Here is a 17,419-nt window from a genome sequence, read left to right on the forward strand (position 1 = left end):
ACATCATTTGGTTGTGGGTGTAAATTTCAGGGGGAAAAAAGTGACTGTTCCCGATGATAAATAGTCGTCCCATCGGAGTCCTGAGTCTTGACCAGTGCACACAGTCAAAGTTGCGAAAATGTAACAGCAAAAACACCTTAAAAAACTGTTTTCTATTACCTGCAAAGCGGATGATTCTGGCTAATCCCATCCACGGCGGATCTGCTGCGATGCAAAAAAGCAGATTTTCCAAAGCTTGGGGCTTTATCTTAAAGACCTTTCATGTCCTCATGCGTGGGCGGTTTTATATGCCGAATTCAGCGTCTGCTTTCCCATGATGTGCCCCGGGGCTGGAGATATCAGTGCTGTTAATTTCGGCACCAATCTCTCCCCACTGTCAGAAGGGCATTCCTGACAGTGCTCGTCCATAGCCCTGTACTGTCAGAGGGGGGCGTTTCTTACTGACCAGCCATAGCATCATGGCTTGGTGGTAAGGAACGCCCCCTCTGACAGTACAGGGCTATGGACGAGCACTGTCAGGAATGCCCTTCTGACAGTGGGGAGAAATCGGTGCCAAAATTAACAGCAGCAATATCACCAGCCCCGGGGCACATAATGGGAAAGCCAACAGTGCACGGAGCTCAGCATGTATAAAACCGCCTATTCATGAGGACATCAAAGGTCTTCTCTAAAGCAGTTGTCCAGGAATTATAGAGATCTGCAAGGAGGCCGGGGAAGGTGTGAGGAATGTCTTGGTTCCTTTCCTTAGGCCGCTGAGGGTATTGATTGGTTTCAGTGGTTCCATGCAGTGAGGACTTCTTCCGGCACAAGACCCCGGGCACCACTGGACCAGATAGTAGTGGGGGATACTGGAACACCAGGGACCTTCATAGTCTGCTAAAGGCGTCCCGAAAATCCGAGGAAAGCAGATAAGCATTTTGCTTCCTCACATTTTTCTGTTTAGATATTTGGCTAACTTATCCTTTAATAGGCTAGACAAGATTCCTGGATTATTTTTAATAAAATAAAAATATTCTAGAGCATAACTCGTCTGTTCTAAAGAGCTCGGGGCTTTATTCACATAACTCAGATTATTGCTTTTTTTTTTTTCCTGATTTCTTTGAATGTTTTCCATGAAGGAGTCTTTACAATTGACATCATGTTTTCAAGTGATTCCTGATACAAAGCAGAGACACTTAAACAATTAGCCATGGCGCGCAAGTGAGCACGGGGAATGCTTTGATTTCTGTAGCCCTGAATCAAGTCTACAAACAATGAAAATTTGCACTTTTGGCTATTCCCGGGTGAGGTTTGGATGTGTCATGGTGATCCCGACCACGTTACATTTCAGGTCTTTTATTAACACAAGATTTATAGCCAGAATTTCATGTTCTGCATTAGCAGAAAACAAGGATGGATCAGGGTACATGTAGGCGTTCAGCTCCTGGATTGGCAGATACAAAGTATCTGTGCAATGTATAGATAAAAGAAGCCGGGGCCGCATAGGCGATTCCACTGCTAACACAACATACACCGGGCGAAATGCAAAGCTCGAAGGATAGAATAATAAATGTTATATATCTATATTTAGGAGGAAATAAAACTTCAGACCGCACCTCCTAATGTGAACAGGTGCACGCTGCCTTGGCAATAATACAAGTACATAGACCCTCTGTATACAGCACCAAGACCTATAGACATAGATTACTACTTTATTATAAACTTGAGGTTCTTGGTCTATACATTTCTCAAAGAGCGAAAGCCCATCTGCCCCGACAAGGCGACTTCATTCACTAAACAGACATGCCCAGACTAAGCCTACAATGTGAATACAGAGCAATTAAGATCCAAAACCATGTTGGATTCTAATTCAGATAGCCTTGGACAGGTGTGAGGCTGTCTATGTATATACCTAGGGACCTGCTTATTTTATCATACCACCCTTTGCCCATCCAGATCCATTGTACTGTGTATTGAGGAGCAGATATATGATTCAGATTCTATTACATCCTCCGCTCTGCCCCATCCAGTGGACTCGGACCTTGGTTTTTTCTCTCCTGTTTAATTCTTCTCTGGAGCAGTAACCTTGTACAGCATCAGTAATCTCTACACCTATAGGGATACAGTGCTTAGAATAAGATATTACATTGTTGCCAGTTTACTCTCCAAACTAAGGCCTAAGATCTATGACGCTAACATGGATGGATTATCACATGACATATACTATAATGATGATAAATCCAACCAGATAATGGTGATGGTGGGTTGCGGTTGGGGAGTAGTTCTGTATTGTATTGCAATCTAACAAGTTTTTGTTTTTTCCTTCCAGCTTGGGTCGGGTCTCTTTCCATGGGAATGATCTTCTTCTGCTCGCCGGTTGTCAGCATCTTCACAGATAGGCTGGGATGTCGTAAGACCTCGTCCGGAGGAGCCGCTTTGGCTTTCATTGGATTGTTGTCAAGTTCATTCACCAAGTAAGATTATGTTTCACACGTGGCGCGGTCTTTGTTTGGTACAAGGCACCTGGGCATTATAGACCCGATTACCCCAAAGCACAAATCTTTTGCTTTGTAATTCCTCTTTGTTTTAGGCAGTAGACAGACTCCTTGATCTTTATAATGTTATACCAGCTCATTATATCATATATCTGTACCAAACCACATGTACAAACAGTTGTGTTGTGGGAAAGTTCCTGGACGCTCAGTTGAGCGCTGAAGTGAGATTTTAGGATTGTGAAACCCAAGCCCAGGAGCCTCTGCCACATAATGATCCGCCACAAGGGATTATTATTATGCTGGTCTGTAAGACATAAGTTGTTTTGTTATTTGGATAGTTTTTTATTAAGAAGTGGATTGGATTTCCTGATTCAGTTCTGGAATTTCTTGCTGGAGCCGCACTTTGTGCAACGCACCGTTTTGAGCATTCCCATTATAATAGAAGAGATCAGCTAATGGTCATAGTGACATAGTAGATGAGGTTGGAAGAAGACATGGGTCCTTCCAGTCCAACCTATAACTCCAGAGGAAGGTTACAAACCCCATGAGGCTGATTCCCAATTGCCCCTTGCCTGAACTCCAAATCCAGCAATCCATACAAAACCCTGCATCTGTTATCTTCACCAAAAATCTGAAACCTGTAACCTGAAATATATTTCCATTCAAGTAAGGTATCGCCGGCTTAGATGTAGAGGACGTCCACTTGTCATTGTCTCCAGTCTAGGTGTAGAGGACGTCCCCTTGTCACTGGTCTAGGTGTAGAGGACGTCCCCTTGTCACTGGTCCAGGTGTAGAGGACGTCCCCTTGTCACTGTCACTGGTCTAGGTGTAGAGGACGTCCCCTTGTCACTGGTCTAGGTGTAGAGGACGTCCCCTTGTCACTGGTCTAGGTGTAGAGGACGTCCCCTTGTCACTGGTCCAGGTGTAGAGGACGTCCCCTTGTCACTGTCACCGGTGTAGGTGTAGAGGACGTCCCCTTGTCACTGGTCTAGGTGTAGAGGATGTCCCCTTGTCACTGTCACCGGTCTAGGTGTAGAGGATGTCCCCTTGTCACTGTCACCGGTCTAGGTGTAGAGGACGTCCCCTTGTCACCGGTCTAGGTGTAGAGGACGTCCTCTTGTCACTGGTCTAGGTGTAGAGGACGTCCCCTTGTCACTGGTCCAGGTGTAGAGGACGTCCCCTTGTCACTGTCACCGGTGTAGGTGTAGAGGACGTCCCCTTGTCACTGGTCTAGGTGTAGAGGACGTCCCCTTGTCATTGTCTCCAGTCTAGGTGTAGAGGACGTCCCCTTGTCACTGTCACTGGTCCAGGTGTAGAGGACGTCCCCTTGTCACTGGTCTAGGTGTAGAGGACGTCCCCTTGTCACTGGTCCAGGTGTAGAGGACGTCCCCTTGTCACTGTCACTGGTCCAGGTGTAGAGGACGTCCCCTTGTCACTGGTCCAGGTGTAGAGGACGTCCCCTTGTCACTGGTCCAGGTGTAGAGGACGTCCCCTTGTCACTGGTCCAGGTGTAGAGGACGTCCCCTTGTCACTGGTCCAGGTGTAGAGGACGTCCCCTTGTCACTGTCACCGGTCTAGGTGTAGAGGACGTCCCCTTGTCACTGTCACCGGTCTAGGTGTAGAGGACGTCCTCTTGTCACTGTCACCGGTCTAGGAGTAAAAAGATCATTAGAAAGGTCTATGTTCTGTCTCTTCATGTATTAGGTCTCCCCTGTCGCCATCTTTTTTCCAAACTGAATAACCCCATTGTGCTTCTACACAGAAGAAAAGACCCAGCAATGGGACTCGTGTCCTTGTTCTTCCATCCACGGCTTCTTTAGTTTTCCGCCGTAATGCAGCAATAATGGTAATTAGGAGCCATTTGATGTATAAAGACCTTCATAAGGAGCACTTGAAGCTGAACAAACCTTGTAAGAGATGTTCACTACTGAACCATTAATAGCAATACTGCAGGCAAACAACAACTTAAGGACGACTTACAGCATGGTAAACATCTAGAAAAACAATCACTTTCTGGACTAGATCTGCCGGAGCCGAGAAATCTTAATAAACTTGTTTTGTAAGGAAGCTCAACAAGCAAAACTGGGAGAGGTTCCCCGTGCTGAAATATAGGCTGACACAGAAGAAGCCGCCATTTGTCTAATAGATGGCCATTTATTTGAAAGAAGTGGCCACGTTGCTTGGTCTCTCTTTATCTGGAGTGACCCCTTCACCATTAGACCTATACGTTAAGCTTTGGACCCCAGTGAATAATTTGGACAGGGCTCCCCCTACTATATGCATTATATAATACCGGTGTTCTCTTATGTGACGGGCCCAGGTGTGACTACGACCGCTGCACCCCTTATAACTACTCCCCTGCTTACAAAACCTCAGGCCCATGTAGATTTTCAATGCAATTGTTTGACAGCGTTTCTGCAAAAATGCCGCTGTTTTTTGGTTCTTGTTTTTGCCTTTGTGTATGGTATACGCGCTGACGTTATCGCTTTATGTTTTTCTTCTCCGCAGTTCTCTTGCTGTCCGATATTTTACCTACGGCATCCTCTTTGGCTGCGGCAGCTCTTTTGCTTTCCAGCCCTCCTTGGTCATACTTGGTCATTACTTCAAGAAGCGCCTTGGTCTTGTGAACGGCATCGTGGCCGGTTGCGGTGGTGTCTTTTCCGTATGCTTTCCTTTCTTCATCAAGACAATGGGTGACAGTATCGGGCTGGCGCACACGTTTCAAGTGCTCAGCATATTCATGTTCGTTCAGATTTTCCTCTCGCTGACCTTCAAGCCGCTTCTGCCAAGACCAGTAGATGTTAAAGAGAAGGAGAATTTAGCAGGAAGAAGTAAGACCCGGCAGTGCCTGGCACACACCCGCAAGTACTTCAACATGGAAGTGTTCTGGAAGAAGACCTACAGAATCTGGGCTTGTGGTATTGCTACAACCGTTTTGGGATATTTTGTCCCATATGTACATCTGGTATGTAACATTAAATATACAGTACATGCACAATGTATAGGATGTGTTCTCTTTATAGTGCCTTGACTGCCATAGCAGGGTTCTGGTATATATTGTACAATTCCAGTGTAAGTTACAAAATATCAGCTCATTATAGCATGCCCTGACCGTATCTAGCTGTGACCCCGTATCACTGCACTAGACGGATTGTGACGTCACAGCCCATTTGTCCTGCTTATGTCTTACATCTCGATGACCTTTCCTAGATTACATCCCTTTAATAAATCCAAGGCTACCAAAACAGATCTGCTTTGTATTCCCCAAAAACCGTGCCAGGTTCAGTATTGCAGCTCCGCTCCATTCATTACCAGATACATGCCATGGATAGAAACTGGACATTCTGTTCAACGTACCTTTGATATAAAATCTCTTCTTCTGTACCTTGTATACATGTTGTATCTCTTGTGTTACATTACCAGTTTCTGTTCTCCTAGATCAAGTTTGTGAAACAGAGATTTGAGAATAACTCCAAGGAATGGATCCTCCTGGTTTGCATCGGAGCAGCCTCCAGCATTGGGCGCCTTGCATCGGGTAGGATTGGAGACTGTATTCCAGGTCTGAAGAAGATTTACTTGCAGGTATTGAAGTTTTAGAAAGTATATTCTTTCAATACGAGAAGTTTGGTTGTTCCATTACCTATTGATCGGTGGTGCACAATCTCTGGGACCTCCACCAGTCCTGCACAATGGCAGATGAGAAGACAAGGCTCTGTAGGGAACTACAGCCTCCCACATTAATAAGAGACAAATGCAGGGAAATGCTTAAAGGGGTTGTCCAAGCAAAACAGATGATGGAGGTGCCGATGACACTGGAGCATCGGGGACAGTCAGCTGTTCTCTGGTCACTCAGTGATGGGACAGAGTGGCGTGCTCCTTTAATTTTGCAGTGTTGTTGGGGGTCCTACAGGTCGGGCTGATCACTGATTTATTTTGCTTACTTATATAGCGCCATCATATGGTTCTTTACATATACTGTAAACAATGTCCCATATAGAGCTCACAATCTAAATTTCCTATCAGTATGTCTTTGGATAAAGCAATGGGATATCTTGCTGTGGATACAGATGTGGCAGAGGTAACGTCTGCATTTGGTTAAACTGTTGCAGTGTCGTATCCTATAACTAACTGCAGACGTGAAGGTTGGCGCTATTATATGTATTACATCTGTACGTGTGTGTGTGTGTGTGTATATATATATATATATATATATATATATATATATATATATATATATATATATATATATATATAAATAAATATAATGTATATAATAAGACTTGTGCAAAAGTGACTACTAGCCCCACTAACTCCAAATTTATTTTATAATGCAGTAACTGTAGCAACCTTTTCTTTTTGGGTTCTGGTGCAAATCAGGATAATGAGTCATGGTGACATTGCAGATGTCAGCGGCTGCCCTTGAACGTTTGTTCCTTCACAAGCAATGTTCCAGCGCTTACTTTGTCTGTGTACTCTGCCGTGAGTCAGACGCCTATAGTTTGTGTAGGGTCGAGGTTACAGCGAGCGGCGAGTGTCCATAGGGCTTTCCAGTAAAGGATTATTCTAGATGCTGCGTATGAATTTCCATCTAATCGAAAGGAGGATGAAAAGCACCTTGTGCTGCGGGGACTGATCTAGTCTGCTGATAATCCCGCTGTTATGATGATGTCGTCTGAATCATGGGAACACTATTAGAAGTCCGACTAATGCAATAAACTATGTAACCTTTGTGCACGACTTAAAGGGGAAGTGCCAAGACGTGTGCATTAAAGATGTATACGTATCACCAGTGCATTCAGTGTACTGGTGATATATATATATACACATGCCTTCAACAAACCAGGGGAGGGGGAAATTATAAAGTTAGAGTGGTGGGGGTCTAATAGGGGATACCCTGACCAGTCAACTGATACACAAAGAACGTAGCAGTGTGGTGTCCAAGTATTGCAGATCAGCTCCCCTTCATTTGGATGGGACCTAAGCTGCAGTGATTCAGTTCAGCCATATACAGTATACAGCGCTGTCTGCTTCCTGCTCCATTCTCTTTGCTAATGTGATGGGAGTGTCAGATCTGATACCAATGATTCATAGGGATATTCCCATCTCAAGAATCTTCTATAAGCTGCTAACTTATATAAAGTCAAGAATTTTCCTAACTCTTTTCACATTATTCCTCCCCATCGTATACACATTGTTGTCAAGGTACCAGACCTGGTAACTCTCCTTATCTAGCATTAAAGGACAGATGACGCGACTCATTGCTCTCTGGAGGGCAGGGTGCCTGAGTTCTTGGGGTCGTGCTTTCTCTCAGGGCTCTTATCTCCTGCTCTTAGGTCAGCTAATTGTATTTTGCTGATAAAGGTTCGGACAGTGTGGGGTTACGCACGTATAACCTATTTTAAAAGCAATATCTATATCTAGTGAGTGACTTCATAGTGTCCTGTCCATCAGTAAAACTCCCCCACCGACTTGTTGAAGAATACAGGAAATGAGAACAAGGGAGACCAGGCAACTGGTGAGAGGGGAAGGTGGGAATATTTTTAGAAAAACCCACACGTTGCAAAAAAAGCAGCATTTTACAGTATCTGCAAAGTGACTAATCCCATCTACACATTGCAGAGAAAAAACCTGCAGCAGAAAAGCTGTGTTTCCAAAAATAATTGTGTTATTGAAAATCATAGCGTGCAGAAAAATTGGCGTTTTCTGTAAAGGTTTGCAAATATAACTCTGCAAACATGCAATGAAAAATACTCTGCAGCGGTTTTTGCTGCATTTCGCTACGTGGGACCTTCACCTTTAACTGTTCTTCAATCTGAGATTCAGATATTGGGAAATAATGACCACAACTGCTTCTATTTTTCTTGGCAGCCGCAGGGCGCACATTATGAGGAACAGAAGCCGATCTCTAGCGATGATTAGCGTGAATGATAAAAATGGTGCAGTGGTCGGGGAGCTGAAAAATCACCCCGTGAAGGGAAGGCCCGGGGAGCCGCATTCACACATCATTTCTCCTACACTGTTAGGGCTGTGGAAACCTGTAAATTCCCCGGACTTTGTGCACTGATTTGGAGCAGCCTAAAAGTTTTCTCCACTCCTCCGACCCCGGGAAAATGCATTGACAGCGAGTTCATTAATTTGCACTTTTCAGGTTATCAGTTGACACAATGTTATTCTTTCTTACCAGCGGCGCCCTGTTTTTCTCCCCAGAAAAATGTTGATAAATAACCTCGGAGCGGTTCGGCTGCTTTATCCTCCGTTTTCGTTAACCCAGGCAGATTGTGAATATTTCACTTTTATGTGGTGCAGCTGCTGCATTGTAATTTATTGGGTAACATTCATTTCTTTATCCAGAGTTACAACTTATAGAAGGTCCCTGCTGGATTTTGGAAATGAAGTGCTACGTTTAGCAAGTTTCTTGGCTAGCCGAAGCCTGAGGTTTTATAAGAGGGCTGTATAGGTTACAGGAAATTTTATACCGCTGACGTGTAATGGGTCTAGAGCCCAGACCCTATATAACAAGACTTTTAAATCATGACATGTGGGTACAGACAGCAGAATATTTTATTGGTTTTCAATTTCCCAGAAATAGCCGAATATTCATTAAAAGTGTATTTCATGTTGAGACGTGAACACACCATGTTATAAATCAGGGCAGGCTATGGTTTGTGTATAGCAGATGTATACACCTGCCCACTATGTATATACTGTATAGAGGTTGCACCCTGTCTCCTGGTCACAAATACTCATTAATTTATATATTTCCTCTTAATTTTGCTCTTCCTTAATCCATCACCGTATTCTCCATCCAGTCTCTGGTTCTCTTAGCCTTTCATGTTCCTCATTATTTAGCACCGACGCCCTACAAGAATGATTTGTTACGGATGTCGATTTGTTAGTCTCTTGGCTTGGTTGACACATGACCCTTGCTCCTTTCGGGCCTGGACTGACCTGGTTTCCATTATATACCCTAATAATTTGCTTTGGACCCTTTGATTTACCACCACACACCCTTGCACGGCTCCCCAGACTGTGCAGGGATTTCAGCATGGGATCTATGCCAAAACCCCGCACAGAACTGACGCATCCTTGGCACACAGCTGGATTTGCGCTATAGATGCACCACTTTGTTGTATTTGCACCCTTCCGGGCAGGATAAAGTCAGACAAGGGTGGGGCTGCCTCAACTTGTCAGATTTACTACGGTATAAATCATGCCAATATACTGTTATGAGTTATAGCTGAAGCCTTCACCAACCCCTGGCTGGAATGGATTTGCAAGGAACCACCCAAGATGTGCAAGAATGATTAAATTGCTAATAACTTCAGTGCATTTCACGCCAGCGGGAGAATTGATTAAAAAAAAAAAAATTCCACCATATGTTTGTTAGCCCCCTGTTTGCATTGTTCCTAGTTTTTGGTTGCACTTGGTCCCTGAGCATTAAATACTGTTCGAGAGTATTAGGATCCTTTAGGAGGTTTTGACTGAGGACTTTCTAAATGTGGTGCCATCATCCTTTGGTCTTGTTCAAACCATCTGAAGGTCAACTTAGACCAGGAAAACGGAACGTACAGCTCTCCAGCTGTTGCAAAACTACAACTCCCAGCATGCATACTTGGTCTGCTGTTCTTGGAAGTGAATGGAGCATGCTGGGAGTTGCAGTTTCACAGCAGCTGGAGATCCAAGGTTCCCTACCCCTGACTTACTCACCAAGTTCTTGCTTATTTAGTGATGGTACAGACCATACGGGATCCCATAGATGACCAGTATAATAATGTAAAGAATAACGAAGACCATATTGGAATCCTTCCCATCCATTAGATACAGGACGTGTAGAAATCTGTTGCCTATAACTGTAATGCAGTTTTGTCTGTCCAGGAACGTCTGCGTATCAGTGGTTTGTTCTCGACACGTTTCGTCCTCTTAGGAATTTTGCAGTTGTTTTCCTGTGGGATGAATGAGGGAAACATCTGCACTACAGTAAAGACCCATTAGGATTAGTCTTTAATCTCACACTTTTTCACTGCTCATAATTCCAGCAGCTCACACCCGGCTCTGCCAGCGCAGTCCTCGACGCTTTATTGTGCTTGGCCACCGATGCTTGTTAGCCGCATACCTAGTTTTATGTAACATGGCATTTCCAACAACCCGCCTGTGGACACTGCCATCTTATTTCCCGTCTAGCCCGCTCACCCAGTATCTTTTAATGGATCATAATTTTCGTGACGTCACTTTTTTTGGTTTCATTCTGGACCCTTTTATCTTCCAGGTGGCCTCCTTCCTACTGCTGGGTATTCTGAGTATGATGCTGCCGCAGTGCCAAGTGTTTGAGAGCCTTATTGTCGTGTGCCTGTTCCTTGGCTTGTGCGATGGATTTCTTATTAGTATGATGAGTCCCATTGCTTTTGAGTTGGTGGGTCCGATGCAGGCCTCACAGGCTATTGGATATGTCTTGGGGCTGATGTCCATTCCGATGACTGCAGGACCTCCTTTAGCAGGTTTGATATTTTTACCTCTATAAGGATATAGGTGGATTATGTTGATATCCATTAGAGATGAGTAAATGGTATACAAAACTATAGTTTCGAACACCTTGCTCCATAGGATGAATGGAAGGGGCCAGCGCTTAACCCCTTACTGTTCGCCCGCTCTCATTCATTCCTATGGGAGCGAGGTATTCGAAACAATGTTTCAAATACTATTCGAATCAACTCTAATATCGATACATATACTGTAAATTCTACTCCCGTCTCCTATCTTCCACCGCTCTTGTTTCGACGCGTCCCAAGTCCCCCAGTGGTGTCAACCAAACCCCACTCCAGCTAGTGATGGTAATCTCCTGTATGGAGGATGCAGAAACCAGCGGGAAACCCGGGAAGCTTTGTAGGATCGGTGAAGTTTGGTTTTCGTGCCATTCTTAAATCGTTTAATCTCAAATCTTCTCTCCTGTCCTAGGACTTCTGATTGACCACTTTGGGACTTACGACCTGGCATTTTATCTGGCTGGCATCCCCCCCTTGGTCGGAGCTCTGGTTCTCCTATCTGTTCCTCTGCTCCATGAGAGAGACCTGAAGATGACGGAACAGCTCGAGGCAGGAAAAGAGAAGACACAAGATGGCGTAGTGAACGGAGAACTTCTTCCGGGAAGCCCAGTGACTGACGCGCGGGTTTAGACGGCTTCTGAGGATTCAACACCCACAGGGCACAAGGCCTATTACATGGCAACTCCGGGTAGAAACATATTTTAGTCCAAAATGGTTACAAGATATGTTGTGTTGCTGATTTACACCATCGGAAGAGTCTCCGTGTCCGGCCTCGTACCATTCCCGAGCCGTATAGTTAATCTGATTTTATACAAGGCACATTAGAGATGTGATTTTCTGCTTGTACAGGACACTTACATGAGGGAGGGATCCTGGCCACGCCGATTATTGGCTACAGGATTATCCGAGGTGACCCTTTATGAAGGTTTATGTTCCATGTCATTCCTTTACTACTTTATACGTTCCTATGTGTGAAAGCGTTGCGTGCTGTGCGCCCTCACGGGCTTCATCTGGTTAATGCGCATTGCCTAATACATTTTACATTGTTCGACAAGACACGTGAGGTGACAGAAGTCACAAGTTTCACCCCGTTCCAAGTGTAATATTAAAATTTGCAACGTGCGATTTTGTTAATTGGCCCGTTCCGCTCGAAATCTAGAGAAGAAACAGATTTTCAGCGAAAAAATCAGGGCTGAGCACGCAACATGTGTTATAAATGAAGCACACAGGTAAAATGCAAGAAAGAAAGAATTCTCCATCCCATAAAACCTTCCAAAGTAAGTTGGAGAAGATCCATACCGCGTCTATGGGTTGCAGAAGGAGACAGGGCACGGCTCAGGATAATCCCATCTGTAAGGGATCCATAAAACTTTTATAATACAAATGTTGTCACCATCTGCACATCCCATATGGACCATAGATTGTCCTATATTGGTCTACGAAGACCCGAATGAACGTAAGAGAAAGCAGTCCATGGGTTCTGCTGCTCGAAAACAAGTCCCGTGATCTTCTGTCCCAGGATGGGATGGCGTCCTAGCAAAAGCAGCCATGGTGTGATTTGCTTTCTAGGATGTTTCCATGTTCTTGGGTCTGGAAGCAATATGGCGTACATCAAAGGGAAATTGCTGCCCCAGGGTGCATTAAGTGTATAGATGGAGATCTGTAAGTGGTATGGTCATGGGATAGATTTCCGCTCCTGGACCATGTAAGGCCTAACTATATCCTCTAGCGAAGTGCCCATTAACAGCCCAAGCTTACTCTTATGGTGGAATTAAGGGTTGTACGTAAGGTTCCCGAAATTAATTAACTTGGCCATAAATAACTAATCCTAAAAGCACTTATACTATGTGACGGGCGTTGTATTGGCATTTATCCATGGTCTAGAATTGCCGATCCTATTTAGGAATGATCACGTGGTTTGTCTTGTAAAGATACCGCAGATCTACGAGCCTAAAAGGAATCCCACGGCGCCCGCTTAAACGAATTGGAAGCCTTACTGATTCGGTCTGACCAAGGCTGCCTACTGTGGCCAGGGAGAATAGAGGCGTCAGAGTTGTTGGTTCGGCCTTCGGACTCCATAGCTCGGTGTCTTGCCTTGTGCTAAGATGGGGTGGATAGAATAGATCTTTGTCATAGGCTGGAAATGAACCTGTCGTACTCGTGCGGCCCCTGAGATTTCCTGTTCTCTTCTCTAGAATATTGGCGACTTGTCAGCAGACGCCAAGCACTTTGCTGCAAATGGCTGTTCCCCTGGTAATGCCCATTCACAGTCTATAGCATTGTGCCAGTCGTCCTTGTGACATTCTGGTTGGTTATGTAATAAGAGAGGCTTTGCCTGCTTTTATTTTTTTTTGCACAAAATCCAACAATCTAGAACTACTAGGGTATGCGAGTGAGTGTGTGTGTGTCTCCTGTAGGTTTATACCTCCTGTACAATGTATTACTGTGTTTGTCATAGTATGTAATGTCGCTGACGTCTTCAGTATCTTTGTATGTGAGGCTCCTTCTATTAATCAGTCCAAGATAGCCTGTTTATGAAGGGTTAAAGACGACTCTACACATTAGATTAATCTCAGCCAACAATCCAATGTCTATGAGGTCCTCCCAACGTGCCCTGACATATATTTTCTTTGGCCGGACAGCCCTTACTTTTGTCCCGTCAAAGTTTGCAAATTTCGTCCATTGGGGGATTATCGGTATTATTAGGCCAATTGTAAGGAACAAACTCTTGTACGAGCCTCCGTTCCTGACAATTCGCTGTTAAATCGCCTTTAAGGACGTTGACATGATACATGTCCTTTACCTCTGCCCCTGTATTACAATGTCCAGATTTCTGGATTGCTTCAGGCTGAGGACTGTTGAATAAGCCATAAGACCTATAAGAAAACTGGAAGCCTCAGAAGCCTTATGTGGTTTATAGGACACGAACCAAACTGGAATAGTGCAGGTTATTGGAAACGGTGACTGGTTACTACTAGGATTTTATGCATACATTGCTTCTACATTCATTGCTGCCAGGTGAGATTTGGGTCTTGTTCACACAGTAAACATTTAGCTAAATACATTTTAGTAAAGTGAATCATAAACAAAGGAAAAATCTAGAGGAAATACTTGTACTTCTCTGTTATGAGCCTAGCTCCTTTTTTATGTTAGAGAAAATGAAGGGGTCCCTGCACTATGTGAACCTGGCCTGAAAATGAAGGGGTCCCTGCACTTTGTAAACCTGGCCTGAAAATGAAGGGGTCCCTGCACTTTGTAAACCTGGCCTAAAAATGAAGGGGTCCCTGCACTTTGTAAACCTGGCCCGAAAATCAAGGGGTCCCTGGCTACCCTGGATACCTTGGCTTGAAAATGAAGGGCGTCCCTGCACTTTGTAAACCTGGCCTTAAAATGAAGGGGTCCCTGCCCTTTGTAAACCTGGCTTGAAAATGAAGGGGTCCCTGCACTTTGTAAACCTGGCCCGAAAATGAAGGGGTCCCTGCCCTTTGTAAACCTGGCTTGAAAATGAAGGGGTCCCTGCACTTTGTAAACCTGGCCCGAAAATGAAGGGGTCCCTGCCCTTTGTAAACCTGGCCTGAAAATGAAGGGGTCCCTGCACTTTGTAAACCTGGCCTGAAAATTAAGGGGTCCCTGCACTTTGTAAACCTGACCCGAAAATGAAGGGGTCCCTGCACTTTGTAAACCTGGCCCAAAAATGAAGGGGCCCCTGCCCTTTGTAAACCTAGCTTGAAAATGAAGGGGTCCCTGCACTTTGTAAACCTGGCCTGAAAATGAAGGGGTCCCTGCCCTTTGTAAACCTGGCCTGAAAATGAAGGGGTCCCTATACTTTGTAAACCTGGCCCGAAAATGAAGGGGTCCCTATACTTTGTAAACCTGGCCCGAAAATGAAGGGGTCCCTGCACTTTGTAAACCTGGCCTTAGAGTAAGGTTTTTATACGGCTGCATTTTTGTTTGTATTACAGAAGAAAACTGGATCCGTGTTATGGTTCCACTGAAACAAACTTGGGTCAAAGTTCAGTAGAACAACGCGGGTATGAATGTAATAGGAAAGCTAAAATGTCTCCCTATTCCAGCTGCGCCAATCCAGCCTAATTGGTTGGTAAGGCGCGGCCTATTCGCCCTGTTTTTTCATGTATTTCCTGGGTAAAGATTAGCGCCAATCATTGTTGCCTTCTTTTTGACTACTTAAAAACCACACTGTGTGAACTGGACCTAAAATGTCAGCCTTGCAGTTTCATTTTGTCAATTGGGTGTGTCTTAACTAAGCCATGACTATATGTAACTGGTAAGTAAGAGAATACATTGTGGCTTTATTTGGTTCTTCACTGGATAGTAACCTTTACAGGTAAGACGCCTTGCTTAGAAACATTTGCTGAGAGTTGTGTCCATCACGATGGAACTTGAAGGCCTTGTCTTATATGAACCCACCTGGAGACCTGCGCGAAGAGGGGGATGAGCGCCGTGTCGTCCGAGCCTCGGAGGTTCATTGTCCTCATGAAGAATTGTGGTGATGTAAATATGTAGCGCTTTGTCCTGCAATATATAGAAGCTGCTCATCCTATCTAAGAAGCAATGACAATCATTCGTAGGTGGAAAACTTGCCTTAGAGGAGAATCGCTAGAGTATCAACCAAGGAGACGAGAACGCACATTAGCTTTACTATTTAATGGACTGGCGTGAAGCTGTGGATATTTTTTATTTGATTTGTGTAAAGCGTGTAATCCATTTCATATGCCGACTAGATTTCCAGTGCATGTCGTCTCGCTCTAAGGCATTTGTGCATTTTCTATCTTGTTACCTGGCCTGCAGTACTCACTGTGAATCCAACGTGTGGCTCGTGGATCCATCAACAATGCCCATCAGTACCCCGTGTCAGTCACTGATATGAGGGCCACAGGTCCCTTCAAAAATGAAACGTAATCCTCTCCTCTTATGCACAATCCTAACCTTATTATACCGTAAGACTAACACAGTGGGAATCCTCTTCTATTCCTGCGTTCTGTAACGTTTTCCTGAAATGAATATGACTCGTCATTGTCTGTGAGATTCATGAGTAAGGTCTGACGGATCTCGTGACGTCATACATTGGCCGTGACAAATAGACTACAGGAGGATATAGGAAGATGTAGCTGCGGGGATGGAGGTTTGTGCCATAAGCAGACTGTCTGTATGTCTGGTATCACTCGTAGAAAGGTTTAGGCCAGAAGTAAACTCTGGTGGTGTCGCCATTTCCATCCTTTACACTTCGCCTTGAAAGCCCTTTTACAGATGGATTTCATGGAATGATATGGGGTCCCAATCTTCTATAGAGTTCTATGAATTGTAAACTAAAAAGGGGACCCAACACATTGATGGGGGGGGCATACATGCCCAGTCCCCCATGTTTCTATTCTCTCATTGATGGGGGGGGCATACATGCCCAGTCCCCCATGTTTCTATTCTCTCAGTGATGGGGGGCCATACATGCCCAGTCCTCCATGTTTCTAGTTTCTCATTGATGGGGGGCATACATGCCCAGTCCTCCATGTTTCTAGTTTTTCATTGATGGGGGGGCCATACATGCCCAGTCCTCCATGTTTCTAGTTTCTCATTGATGGGGGGGGGGGCATACATGCCCAGTCCGCCATGTTCCTATTCTCTCAATGATGAGGGGCATACATGCCCAGTCCCCCCTGTTTCTAGTTTCTCATTGATGGGGGGCCATAAATGTCCAGTTCCCCATGTTTATATTCTCTCATTGATGGGGGGGCCATACATGCCCAGTCCCCCATGTTTCTAGTTTCTCATTGATGGGGGGCCATACATGCCCAGTCCTCCATGTTTCTAGTTTCTCATTGATGGGGGGCATACATGCCCAGTCCTCCATGTTTCTAGTTTCTCATTGATGGGGGGCCATACATGCCCAGTCCTCCATGTTTCTAGTTTCTCATTGATGGGGGGCATACATGCCCAGTCCTCCATGTTTCTAGTTTCTCATTGATGGGGGCCATAAATGTCCAGTTCCCCATGTTTATATTCTCTCATTGATGGGGGGCCATACATGCCCAGTCCCCCATGTTTCTAGTTTCTCATTGATGGGGGGCCATACATGCCCAGTCCTCCATGTTTCTAGTTTCTCATTGATGGGGGGCATACATGCCCAGTCCTCCATGTTTCTAGTTTCTCATTGATGGGGGCCATAAATGTCCAGTTCCCCATGTTTATATTCTCTCATTGATGGGGGGCCATACATGCCCAGTCCCCCATGTTTCTAGTTTCTCATTGATGGGGGGCCATACATGCCCAGTCCCCCATGTTCCTATTCTCTCATTGATGGGGGCCATACATGCCCAGTCCTCCATGTTTCTAGTTTCTCATTGATGGGGGGCCATAAATGTCCAGTTCCCCATGTTTCCATCCTCTGAC

General features: G+C 44.9%; 1 protein-coding gene across 1 annotated transcript in view; it reads left to right on the forward strand.

Annotated features, from left to right (window-relative positions):
• Positions 1 to 17,419, forward strand: part of SLC16A2 (solute carrier family 16 member 2) — an 88,982-nt gene that overhangs the window by 70,580 nt on the left and 983 nt on the right. Inside the window, exons 2-6 of the mRNA XM_075259616.1 lie at positions 2,309 to 2,453; positions 4,983 to 5,439; positions 5,913 to 6,056; positions 10,741 to 10,969; positions 11,427 to 17,419. The exon at positions 11,427 to 17,419 is cut by the window's right edge and continues 983 nt beyond it. Of these exons, the coding sequence (XP_075115717.1) occupies positions 2,309 to 2,453; positions 4,983 to 5,439; positions 5,913 to 6,056; positions 10,741 to 10,969; positions 11,427 to 11,644 (1,193 nt within the window). The 3' untranslated portion in view covers positions 11,645 to 17,419. The remainder of the gene's footprint in view (positions 1 to 2,308; positions 2,454 to 4,982; positions 5,440 to 5,912; positions 6,057 to 10,740; positions 10,970 to 11,426) is intronic.

This window comes from Leptodactylus fuscus, chromosome 11, assembly GCF_031893055.1.
Source record: "Leptodactylus fuscus isolate aLepFus1 chromosome 11, aLepFus1.hap2, whole genome shotgun sequence".
NCBI lineage: Eukaryota > Metazoa > Chordata > Amphibia > Anura > Leptodactylidae > Leptodactylus > Leptodactylus fuscus.